Source organism: Condylura cristata, unplaced genomic scaffold (assembly GCF_000260355.1).
Source record: "Condylura cristata isolate star-nosed mole 26May11 unplaced genomic scaffold, ConCri1.0 scaffold00034, whole genome shotgun sequence".
Lineage (NCBI taxonomy): Eukaryota > Metazoa > Chordata > Mammalia > Eulipotyphla > Talpidae > Condylura > Condylura cristata.
In genome coordinates, this window is record NW_004567135.1 from 14816257 (window position 1) to 14829711 (window position 13455).

The 13455-nt window shown below is 42.9% G+C and overlaps 1 protein-coding gene across 1 annotated transcript in view; it reads right to left on the reverse strand.

Annotated features, from left to right (window-relative positions):
- The window catches only part of LOC101622846 (DNA dC->dU-editing enzyme APOBEC-3-like), a 42076-nt gene that overhangs the window by 19080 nt on the left and 9541 nt on the right, over positions 1-13455 (reverse strand). The window contains exon 5 of the mRNA XM_004692580.1: positions 9751-9946. Coding sequence (XP_004692637.1) covers positions 9751-9946 — 196 coding nt within the window. The remainder of the gene's footprint in view (positions 1-9750; positions 9947-13455) is intronic.

Here is a 13455-nt window from a genome sequence, read left to right on the forward strand (position 1 = left end):
AGCAGAACAGGCAGATTGACAAAGTACACTGCTGAGGGGAGCAGTGGGCAAGACAGGAGAGGTCTGCTGTGCCATGTGGGTCAGCTTCCTGGCCGGAGAGCAAACTTGTATTGAAGGAGCTGTGGCTAACTTCATAGTGCTACACTTTAACCTGTTGAGCTACAGGGAAGGGCCTCTGGAGTTATTTTCTTCCCAGTCAAGTTTCATGGAATTATAAATTTTATTATTCTACCTCATGTCTTTCAATGCCTTTGGAAACCTTTCCTGAGCTCACTAATAGGCTCATTTCTATCTTTACCTTTCTTTTCCTCTTTGCAACATCATTTGTCTGACTATGTTATCCTTGGAAGTTTTATGCATCCTTGGCATATTGATTGTTGAATCCTTTCTTCTATGTTTTCATCGTAGGTTTTTCTTAGTCTGTCCACCCCGGTAATGTTGGTCTTCTACAAGTGTATCACTTATCATTCATTCTTTTAATAGATTAAATAAAACCAATATTTTCTAGGAATTGGAAACAAAGCAAAGTGAATAAAAACAATCACCTTTGCCTTCACAGTATTCAAGTTCTGTATTTTCTGTATAAACACACTTCCCAGGGCCCTCCCTGGTGGCAAAAGGGGTTAAAGCTCAGTGCTGTGAAGTTATACATAGCCACTGCAGCATAAATTCGGTCCCTGGCCAGGGAGGTGACTCACATGGCACAGCAGACCTCTCCTATCTCAGCAGCTGCTCCCTTCAGCAGTGTATTTCAATCTGCCTGTTCTGTTCCCCACTCTGTGTCTGGCGAATCCTCTTACCACCCAGCACCTCTGGCCTTGTATGCATAAAGAAATAAATCTTTAAAAATAAATAATCAAACAAAAAGAAAACTTCCCAGGAGATTTCATTCATTTCCTGTTTCAACTAAAACCTTTAGTAAGGAGCAACAGTAATAACATATTAACAGCTGATATCACCCAGGCACCAAATTTCTCAGAATAGAGCAGTAGTTGATTAGATAACCAGTCTGGCCACATTGTTGTACTGGTTGAATAAGAGTCCAGCCTATTATATGATAATATGATGTCATTGAGTGCACCCTGATAATTAACACACTGGGATCTCCAGAGTGCTCAAATTCTAATTCTGTTACTTTCCATTGTGTGAGCTGGGGCAAGTTGCTTACCTTCTTTTGGCTCAATGGCTACTTATTTACTGGCCTAATATATATATGTATATATATTATACTTTTATCTATGCTTTATATATAGAAGAACTGGGGTGTAGGCCAGAGGTCTACGGGGTGAGAGGATTCACCAGAGACAGAGTAGGGAGCAAAATAGGAGGATTTACTGAAATACACTGCTAAAGGAGCAATGGGCAAGTCAGGATAGCTCAGCTGTGCCATATGTGGGCTAGTTCCTTAGGTGGGGATTGAACTCAGGCCCAGAAGTGATAGCCCTCTAGACTTAACTCCTTTTGCCACCAGGGAGTCTCCTGGTGTTAAAACATCAGATGTTTCGTCACCAAAGATGGACGCTATTTTAAAATAGGCATGAAGTTTTCTGAGAATAGTTTCTCTGTGCTTGGACAGCCCTACTTTATTGCTCAATTACTGAAGAGTAAACAAACACATGAGGAGCCAGAAACAGAACAATTGGAAACAGAGGAACCAGCAAACAAGTCATTTCCTGAATACCCACTTCCCTGTCTTACTACCCAGAGCGTGTGAACAAACAGGCGTGTGGGTGGATTTTGGCCTATCCACAGAAAAAGCACCTCATTTCACACCACAAAACGAGGATGTTGTCTATGTGTCTGGTATGAATGACAGACACTTAGCTTCACCAGGTCCCTCTGCTTGTTGAGCACTGACATAATCTGAAACTGTCAAACACGGTTTCTCAAACAGGAAAATTACCAGCCATAACTAACAATCTCTTATCTAAAAAAGTCCTGGATCATCTGGAGTAATTGTTTCACAACTGAAAACCTCTCCGTTGTAAACATCCTATAGGAGACCACCTGCCACAGTGCCTAAGAAGGACTCCCAGTATCTTGAATAAGTTAAACTTACAGGGCAGCTGAGCCATTCTGGGACATAGAAATGGAATTCTGATCAAATTCCCAAGGCTGTGTAAATTTTTTGCTGTATTTCTTTTGTTGGCTATACTTATGAAATCTCATCTGTTGGTGAACCAATATGAAAATATTTTAGTATGAATAAATAACCATTGAAACCTCCTAAGTCTGGGCGTAAAAAAGGTTTCAGAATTTATGGTATAAATAGATGATACCACAGATTCCTTTTAAGTTTATTTCTCATCATTGTCAGATTTGGTTTTGAGACCCTAGTTCAACCTCACTGATCTTCATGACTGCATTTGCAAACTTCTGTAGCCCACTGATTTAAATACACTTTATCCCTTTGACTTAACTTCTCTTTTTGGCATGTATGATTTATATATCAGTTCACACCTCTTCAGATGCAAGTTGCCGTGCCATGCCCACCACCACAGCACCCATAATCCTTCACCATAGTCCACTGGGGCCCCTTCACCTTTTGTTCCCTGCTCCCACCTTCCCTTTCTGGCATAGAGCTCCTCTATGATAAAGTCCATGAAACACCCGTGGGATTTAAATTAGAAGGAAAAGGAAACCAAGGCTTACGGACCATGACAACTTTAGGGTCAGATTTTATTTGATTAACACTCAGGAGTGGTTATTTATGCCATGCAGATTGCATGGTCCAAGGATTAGAACAGGTTGCTACGTCAGGCTAATCAGCCTTCGAGCCCATCTTTCCACTGCTCCCCAATAGCTTGTGACCAGACAAAGTCTGTGTGAGCTGTTTCTCTACATTAACTCCTCTAGATTGCTGATCTTTGTAATCACATCTCCTGGTCTCTCTGGCCACAACATGGGGCAGTTTCTAAACTATTACTAACCCCAGGACACGTCAGTTATTTTTTTAAAGATTTATTTATTTATGCATACAAGAACTGGGGTTTAGGCCAGAGGCTCAGGGGCTGTGAGAGGATTCGCCAGAAACAGAATGGGGAGCTGAACAGGCAGACTGGCAAATTACACTGCTGAGGGGAGCAGCTGGCAAGACAGGGGAGGTCTCTGCTTTGCCTTGTGGGTCACCTCCGGGGCCAGGGATCGAACTTGCACTAAAGCAGCTGCACTATCTTGCAGTGCTGTGTCCTAACTCATTGCGCCATCCAGGAGGGCCCAGGACACATCATTATTTTTTTTGGGGGGGCTGGGAGTCTCCCTTAAACTTTGTTCTCACCTTGGAAATAGGGTGCTGTCCATTCCTCCCAGAATTCTGGCTTTTTATGAAATCAATAGGACTCCTACTCTTCTTTTTCCTTAATTTTGTAGGTGTTTGCAATCTTTGGTGGTTGTTTATATGAATCAGTGTGTGGGTACATGTATTCCTGAGCTTTTACGGTTTACAGAGTCAGTGACAAAGCAGACACCACCTGTCAATGTGGCCACCCACATGGGATGGAACCCAAATACGACTTGTGCACTCATCTGCAGAGCACTTTACCCAGACCCTTTCTTGGGTAACATCCTCTTTCCACTGCTTCAAGTATTAGAGGTGGCCTCCAGCATCTTCCCTTCTGTTCATCTTTGGTGGGGTTGGATGCCAGTCTGGGAGCTAAAAGATGCAGAAGAGAAAGAAATGTTGTTGGAGATGATAGTTTCTATCACTTTAAATAGCTTAAGCAAGCTAGTTATGAGGATAAAGTCAAAACTGCTGCAGGAAGGTATATTCTTGGTGGAGGGGTGGCTTGCTGGATGAGATTTCTGTGAAGGCAAGGCTGGTGGGCCAGTGGTAATTTCTGATAGATGAGGAGAGAGATATTCCTCCAGGTTCTGACTGGTCATTAATTAGAGGGCTTGAATGGTGCTTTCCATAATAATGCTGGGCAATGAGAACCGTGTGAGTTATTAAGTAGCCAGCTAAGCAGTGAAGGTAAAATAATCTAGATGGTAAAATCATAAAGTTACTCCATCTCTGCCTGAATAGAAAAATGTTTATATCATTTCCTGGCTAGGTGCCAAGTCAGATATGGTAGAGAGCCACATGCTCCCTACAAATATCCTCATATTCAATCTTCAGTCAATTTTATGTATCCTTTATGGCTTCCCCGCCACCCCACATACACAATGAAACAGACGATGAATAAAGAATAATAAAACCATGTTGTATTGTCAGCTTCCTTTATACCAGCCTTAAAGTTTATGTTCAAACAAAATAAAAATAGCAATGCACATCATACATATTTAGCCTTCAAAGGGAATTCTAAAATCAGAAAATGTTAAACTTGACAAAAAGTCCCATATTTAACTGATAAAATGAGAACTCCTGTCAGCTGTCCGGGGAATAGCCAGAGCTGTGTAAGCCTGAGTGATGAGTGGAGACATATCTTATATCTCCTAAAAGATAGTCACACTGACTGACTACAGAGAGAGAGATAGGGACTGTTTTAAGAGCTTCAGGCTTAAGGTTCCTTCTTGGGGTGTGTTCATATTCTTTTATGATGTGACCTTCAGTCAAGTTGCAGCCACACAGAGACACTTAAGAAAACAAAGTTGTTTTGTTCTTTTTAAGGGTAGAATAAATACTTTATTGTCACTTAAAATCAATAACAGGGCCTGTGCTGGTGGCACAAGAGGTTAAAGCCCGGTACTGCGACACTATATACAGTCACTGCAGCATGAGTTCAATCCTTAACCAGGGAGGTGACCCACATGGCTCAGCAGATGTCTCCTGTCTTGCCCGCTGCTCCCCTCATCAGTGTGTGCCAGTCAATCTGCCAGTTATGTTCCCCACTTTGTCTCTGGTCAATCCTCTCACCACCCAACTCCCCGTACCTCCAGTCTGTACCTTGGTTCCTGTACGCATAAATAAATAAAAAAAAATCTTAAAAAAAAATCAGTGACAACTGGGGATACAGCTGTCATACTCAATCTTTTGTTTTTGCAAGTTAAAAAAATATATAATTTTTAAACAGCAAAAGGATGAGTAGTGATGTTTTCAGAAAACACGATTTGATTATTTCAAAGAGTTTTTTTTTTTTTTCAGCTGCAGAAAACATGTCCATCGTTCTTCCTATTTCAAGAAACTGGAAGTTTGGTCTGCATTTGACATCACACTCTGAAACAACATGTTGACAGTCACCCACATGTACTTCTTCAAGGAAAACCTTGATAGAACACTTTTCAGAGAGGGAGTGAAAAGGCCTGATCCTCTTTGCAAAGCCCATAACATATGGCTGAACTGTCAACTACATTAAGTTTATCTGCAGCACAGTCAAGGCTTCCTGAAAATCAATCGATTTCACATTTTGGCTGCTGAACTATTGTTCTTGAGAATAGACTGGATTATTCTGTCTATCTCTACCATAAAGCCAATAAGCAGAGACAGCAATTGAACCTCCAAGCACTTTCATTTTTCAGATCACTGGTCACTGGTCTGCGAGAACACAGAGACCATTCTGCCGTCTCATCTTGAGCTGCCTTTTTACAATGAGTCAAAGAAAAGCAGCTACTCATAAGCAAACAGCCCGTCAGAACAGCCTGTCACAGTTGATATTCTTGGTGCTCATCACGTTCAGTCCGAGAATTGATTGGCCTCCCCATACATCTGTTCTGGTACTCTCGGGGAGGAATCTGAGTTCAAAGAAAGAGTTTTAGTTTAAAGAGAAGGGTTATTAGTGACAAGTTGTATACCTGCAGCCTCTGCTGGATAGGTGCATAGAAGGAGTGAAAGAAAGGTCTGATCCTTTTTGCAAAACATATGACTCTAGGTATGGTGTCTCCCCTTCCTCCCTAGACCCCTGTCAGTCTGACAAGCCACCTCAAGAGGCAGTGGAAGAGCATCCAATGCACCAGGATCAAATTCAACATCTACATTCAGATCCTAGAGACAGGAAGGCACATGTGAAAACACCAGACTGGTCAGAGGTGAAGGAGTAAGCAGGGACTCCTTGATGGTGTAGCAGTAAAAATCTCAGCACTATCAAGCTATCGCCAGCACAGCCACTGTGCTATGAGCTGATTCTTTCCCTCCTCACCCCAGTCCTCCCACCCCCTACCAGAGAGGTGACCCACATGGTGCAGCAGACCTCTCCTCACCTGCCAGCAGTGTATTTTAGTGGGTCCCCCTGTTCTGCTCCCCACTCCATCTCTGGAGAATCCTCTCACTGCCCACACCTCTTGCCTGGACCCCAGTTCTTGTATATATAAGTAAATAAAATCTTAAAAAAAAAAAAAGAAAGGAGTGAGCAGAAGGTTTAGGGGAGAGTCAAGGTAGGTTAACAGTTTAAGACTGACTGGTTTGAATCCTGTTGTCAGGCGGGGTGGTGCTTAGTTACCTGGTGTTTGGTCCAGAGGAAGAATAATGTCTCCTGAGCTGTAGACAGGAGCCACAGAGAGGAGGCATGACTTGGGCTGGCTAGTGTCAGGGTCCTGCTCCCAGAACTGGCAATTCCCTGGCGGGGCATCCTTTCCCCAGTCAGAAGAGTTTTCTAAGCTGTCAAAACATCATAATACGCAAGGGAGTGGGGGATAATACACACACACACACGCACACACACACGCAGAGGACAGAAGACCCTACTACACGTCAATTGCCTTTATGTAACTTTAAATTTATTTACAAGTTGAGTACAGTTGGCTAACTGATATGTTATTGTTCATTGACATTTTGTTAAACATTTATTTACTTTGATTTTGCAGGAATGTGGTAGTAAAGAGGTTTTCTTGCTTTTAAGTCTCAAAAAGTTTTTGGAACTATTTGCAGAACTCATAATCACTAGGGTTTCTTGGCCTCCAGGCATAACCTTGTCTATCAAATTGTCTGAAATTCTTAATCTAGCTTCACATTTTTCAAGAGAGATAGGTTGTGATTACCTTCAAAAAAATTTTTTTTAAAGATTTATTTATTTATACTTACAGAACTGGGGTACAAGCAAGAGGTGTGGTGGGTGAGAGGATTCACCAGAGACAGAGTGGGGAGCAGAACAGGCAGATGGACTGAAATACACTGCTGAGGGGAGCAGCAGGTGGGCCAGAAGAGGTCTGCCACACCTTGTGGGTCAGCTCCCTGGCTGGAGATCCAACTCGTGCTGCAGTAGTTTCGCAGAGCTTCATAATGTGGTGCTTTAACTATTGAGCCACCAGGGAGAGACTCAACTTTTTTTTTTTTTTAACCTTCTGTTTTCCTTCAGTTTTTTACTCCAGTTTCATCAAAAATAATCTTAACTTTTGATAGATATTTTATCACGCCTCTGTTCAAGATGACCAGACCGGTTTGCCCTTGATTAATGGAATGTGTGCTCCCCGGGCCTACTGTGATAGCAGACCTCAGCTGACCTCATCTTGCAGAGAACAGATAAAGCTGCCCTGCCCTCTGTGGGATGGGCAGATAGTTACTATTGTGGCCTCCTCCCAAGCAAGGGAAGTTATGGCCCAGGTGCAAGCAATCCAGGACCTGTCCATGAGTTTGACCTGGAGCCCAGCTAAAAATATTCCATATACATGTACAGAAATAAACAAGTAAATAAATGAGTAAATATCTCAACGGTTTATTTTTACTTTGTGTGTGTGTGTGTGTGTGTGTGTGTGTGTGTATAGAAGAGCTGGAGTGTAGGTAACAGGTTTGGGGGGTGGTAAGAGAATCCACTAGAGACAGAGTGGGGAGCAGAACAGGAAGATCTACTGAAATACACAGCTGAGGGGGGCAGCTGGTGAGACAGGAGGGGCCTGCTGTGCCACCTATGTGGTCAGCTCCCTGGCGGGGAATCGAACTCAGGTGGTAGCAGTGATAGTACCAAGTCTTAACCCCTAGGCCAGCAGGGAGGCCCTCCGGGGTTTATTGTGTTTCAGGCCATGTTTTAAGATAATGGACAGAGCAAAACAATACTTGTTTTACAATTCTCATTATACAGGTCAAATTTTATGATGTAACAACCTCAGATGTTGCTATGAATCCCCAATTTTTTCTTACCCATTTATAATTTTTTAAAAAATACTTATTGTTTTAAGGTTTATTTATGCATACAGAACTGGGGTACATACCAGAGGTGCAGGGGCAGTGAGAGGATTCACCAGAGACAGACTGGGGAGCAGAACAGGCCGACTGATGAAGTACACTGCTGAGGGGAGCAGCGGGTGGGTCAGGAGAGGTCTGCTGTGCCATGTGGGTCACCTCCCAGGCCAGGGATTGAAATCCTGCTGAAGTGGCTTTAGTTTCTTAAAGCTGTGCTTTAACCCACTGTGCCACCAGGGAGGGCCCCCTATTTATTCTTAAACCCAATTAATTCATCCATCATTCCACAGAAGCCTTTATTATTTTTCTCCAGTTAAATCCAATCAAGGCTTATCTCTCTGTAACCTGGATTTTTCTCTCCATTTTTGTCCCTCCCTTGGTTTTTATTTTTCTTTAGGTGTCTCTTGCCTGACTCATTCTTTCCCTCCCCACAACTTACATACCTGTGCTCCTAAATTCTCTTATTCTCATTCTATACACTTTCCCTCTTGGGGGTCTCGTCTGCACACATGGACTCATTTTATAAAGTACAAAAGGGTGACCACCAAATCTATTTTTTCCAACCCATACCTCTATGAACAATGGTTCTACCAATTTAAAAATGCCCCACCATGGGCCTCCCTGGTAGCACAAGGGGTTAGGTCTCAGCACTTCAAGCTATTGCCAGCCACTGTAGCGCCAAACTGGACCCCCCTGCCAGGGAGCTGACCCCCATGGTGTGGCAGAACTTCTGACTCCGCCCACTGCTCCCCCCAAGCAGTGTACTTTGTCAATCTGCCTGTTCTGCTTCCCATTCTGTCTGTGATGAGTCTTCTCACCCGCTGCTCTTCTGGGCTGCACCACGGCCCTTGTATGTATAATATATTTAAAAATGTTCCAACATAAACTCATTATCTTTATCACCCGTCCTTTTGTTATTTTAATTATTTTATTACATTAATGTTAGTCTACCATGTGGTATGTGATGTAGGGGTATAGGCTCACACCTTTCAAACCTATACTCTTCACCATGCTCACCATCAGAGAACCCATGACCTTACCCTCTCCTTACCTACTATGTCTTCTTTTTCTTACTTTGGTATCACCATCAAGTCAATCTTCAAGGTGAGAACTAGGGGTATCCTCAGCTACTCCCCTTCCACAGCTAATCCAGCAAAGGCAGATGCTACTCCCAGCAGTCCCTAGCTCCTGCCCTTGTCCATAGAGCAGTCCTGGCTCAAAACCTTCATCCCTCTTAGCTAGTCTCTTAGCCAGTCTCACTCCAACAGTATTTGAAGTAGCCTTGGGCCTCCAGTCTGTCTTTTCTTTCTTTTTAAGATTTATTTATATATGCATACAGAACTGGGGTACAGGACTGAGGTGCGGAGGTTAGAGGATTCATCAGAGACATAATGGAGAGCAGAATAGGCAGATTGACTGAAATACACTGCTGTACCATATGGGTCACCTCCCTGGCCAGGGATTGAACTCATGCTGTAGTGGCTGTGATAACTCCATAGTGCTGTGCTTTAACCTATTGTGCCATCAGGAAGAGCCCAACCAGTCGGTCTTTTCTAATTCATCCTCCACACTGTCACCAACTTGGCAATTGGGCCAAGTTTTCTCTCCTTAAAGTGAAAGCCTTTCAGATAGACTCCATGGCTTTCAATTTAAAATTAAAACTTTTTAACTCATAGCACAGGGTTTCCCTCATCCGGCACCTGTTAATGGAGGAGATAAATTTTATCTTCAGCCGCTCTGCCATCACAACTGTACCTCCTAGAAAGTATTCTAAGGGGGCTTCTGGAATCTTTACAATGCTCAGCTTCTTGATCTTGGTATTTGGCTGGTATTTTTGAAAATTCTCAAGCTGCTGCTTATGATCTATGTCCTTTCCTCTGAGCACATAATACTTTACTTTAGAAAAGTGTTTAAGACTTAAAGTTAAGCTCATGGAATCCTGCTCCATACAACCTTCTTTGAAATTGAGAGAGGATTAAAATAGCCACTATGCCAGTGTGTTCATAATTGTGTCAAATAGTGTGTAATTGTAGATTTTTGGTCTCTCCCTCCTTTAGGAAAAGAGGAAAACTTCAGAGGAAAGATTATTTCTCATTAACTTTGTATTTCTCATTAACTTTTTTTTTTTTTCTGTCTAGCCACAGGGCTAGACAGAATAGCTGGTACTCAGTTATCTGCTCCCACCCACCCCCCACCCCCCCACTTGGGGGGAACATGATGAGCCTGGCCAGTCATGGTGACCAGAAAATGGAATTAAGTTACTCAGAGTTTTGGGCCTCCCTGGTGGCACAAGGGGTGAAAGTGCAGCACTATGACGCTCTCAGCAGCCACTGCAACATGAGTTCAATCCCTGGGCAGGGAGGTGACCCACATGGCACAGCAGACCTCTCCTGACCCACCACTGCTACCCCCAGCAGTGTATTTCAGTCAATCTGTCTTCTCTGCTCCCCACTCTGTCTCTGGTGAATCCTCTTACTGCCCCTGTACCTCTGGCCTGGACCCCAGTTCTGTATGTATAAATAAATAAATCTTTTTAAAAAATTGTGGTTATATAATGAGACCAGATTTAGAGCATAGACAAGATAGAGCTAAGTGAACAAAGTTGTGGAGAGAGGATAAGAGGCACAAGCTGGTATTTGGCTTTGATTTTAGAGTTTGATGCTGTTAAGTGTGTGTGAGTCACATCAGCTTATGGAAAGAGACAGAGTTAATCAGGGAGCCTGATAAGATGTAGAGACTTGTATTCAATATATTCCTTCCCAGACAGCTGCAAAAAGCAAAGCTCTAGTCACTGTAGAAATCTACAGTTTGCTTTGCAATTTTTGCCGTATTTTAAAAGATATTTATGTTTAATCATTGATCTCTAAAAGTTAAGCCTCTGTAAATGCTTTCATTCTTCTCATTTCTAGTCCCTACTGCTCCCTACCCCCTTAACAGTGACATAATTTGAATGATCCAAAAGAGTCTTTGGAGTGATTATTTTTACTTTAGTTGGAGCAATTAAATTAAACTCTCTATTTAGTGCAATTTGGAAAAATTGCCAATAGCCAAAAAGATTAAGACTAAAATATTGAAAAGATGGGGACGTACACAATGGGTTGTGCACAATACAAGGTACAATGGGACAGAAACTTTACACAGAGAAAGTTAGGTAATAAGGGAAGTGAACAGCAGGAACCCACAGGGAGAAAAGGAGGCATTGAGTGAAACAGTTTCTACTTTGAAAAGACACAAAACGTTGCCAATTAGTAGAACCATGTAAGTTTTCAGGTGTGGCTATAAATAGATCCCCTTTTATGAGCAAATTGATCTAGTCTGCATTATTTGCAAGAGATGAGTTTCCCTGAGGTAAATACAAACTTCAGAGGTACAGGTCTACATGTAAAGTCACCTCTGTAAAGCTATTTTTTGAAAGAATTTGAAAAATGTATTTATGCATACAAAAGCTGGGGTATATGCCAGAGGTAGGGGAGGGGAGGTGAGAGGATTCACCAGAAACAATGGGGAGCAGAACAGGCAGATCTACTGAAATATACTGCTGAGGGGAGCAGCGGGTAAAACAGGAGAGTTCTGCTGTGTCATGTGGGTCAACTCCTTGACTGGGGATCAAACTTGTGCTGCAGTGGCTAGGGATAGTTTCATAGTGCTGAGACTCAACTCCTTGAGCCATTAGGGAGGCCCGGTGAAGCTATTTTGTAATGAAATGTTGAATATCTCAGACACAAAGTGGCCTTTTGTAAACTAATGGCATGTGTAGCAGCTGACACGTGACAAGCAGACAGTCCCATTAAAAAAATGTTAACCCGGGCCCTTCCTGGTGGCGCAGCGGGTTAGAGCACAGCACTAAGAAGCTAAAGCCACTTCCGCATATGAGTTCAATCCCACCTGCCCTGGAGGTGACCACATGGCGCGGCAGACCTCTCCTGACCAGCCCGCTGCTCCCCTCAGCAGTGTACTTCGTGGATCTGCCTGTTCTACTCCCCACTCTGTCTCTGATGAGATCTTTCACGGCCCCTGCACCTCTGGCCTGTACCCCAGTTCTGTATGCATAAATAAATAAATCTTTAAAAAAAAAAAGTTAATCCTCTGGCTTGTCTGGCATGGCAGCTTGGCTAGACCCGAACGCTTGTCTGGGGAGGTTTTGGGCGGTTGGCCGATTTGTCTGAAACCCATCATCAATTGATGTAACCTAGATAATCTGTATCCTAGATAATCCGGGTGGGTCTGCTTTAATTTGCGTAAGGATTTTTAAGACGGAACTTCACAGAGCTGGTTCCTGTTGAGGAAGAGCCCAGCCTTTGCTGAGCGAGGCGGCCTGCCTTCCTTGCCGGTTCAGTCGGGGCTCTCTGGCGTGGTGAGGTGAGTTCATTCCTTGTTATACTTAGACTAATCTTTGACTTACAGTGGTTTGTTTTTTCATGATTTTCCCCCCACACTTAATGGCAAGAGAAAGTGCTAAGCCTTGGTAGAAACTATGCTCGGAATTTTGAATTTTGATCTTTTCTGGAATGAGAGGATACTGAGTAAGAGGATGCTATTAGCATTTCCTGGTGCTGGGTGGAGAGGGGTAAGCAACTCAGTGTGGCTTGCTGCCAAGTGATTTTGGATATTACGCTGAGTTTCACATTCTATCAGTTTACAAAATGCCTTTATCTGTCTGAGATATTCAGTGTTTTATTGTGACAGATTGTTTTACTTTTTAAAAGTTATTTATTTATGCATACAATAAGTGGGTACAGGCTAGAGGTGGAGGGTGCGGTTAGAGGACTCACCAAAGACAGGGTGGGGAGCAGAACCCACAAATAAACTGAAATACACTGCTGAGGGGAGCAGCAGGCTGGTCAGGAGAGGTCTGCTGCGCCATGTGGGTCAGTGGCTGGGGACAGTGCTGTGTTTTAACCCCTTATGCCACCAGGGAGGCCCCTGTGTCAGATTATTTTGCCTAGAAAACAAAATTTTCTGGCCTTTGTTTAAGGTAGGTAGGGCAGAGTATGATGCAGGTTAGTATAGAAAAAACATTGTTGGCTTTTGATTTTAACTTGTGTGTGACTTATCAATCGGTAACCCCATTGTGAAATGAGGAAGGTTTGTGTTTGTTTCATTTTTCTTTATAGATTTTTTATTGAAAGGACAGGCTTATTGGAAAAGAAGGGAGAAAAAAGAGGGGTACCTGCATAGTCACAGGTGGACAGGAGAGCTGCCTCTCATGTTTTGCAAAGGGAAAATGTTTTCAAGATCTGTGTGTGTGTTTGTAAAATGTGTTTATTTTCTGACATCTTTGTTCATTTTTTTATTACAAAGTTTATTTTTACATCATTTTGCACATCTTTGTTCATTTTTAGACAGTATTTGATTTCTCCCCTCAGGTGTCGTCCCCATCACTCTCAACCACTGTAGCACCTGTG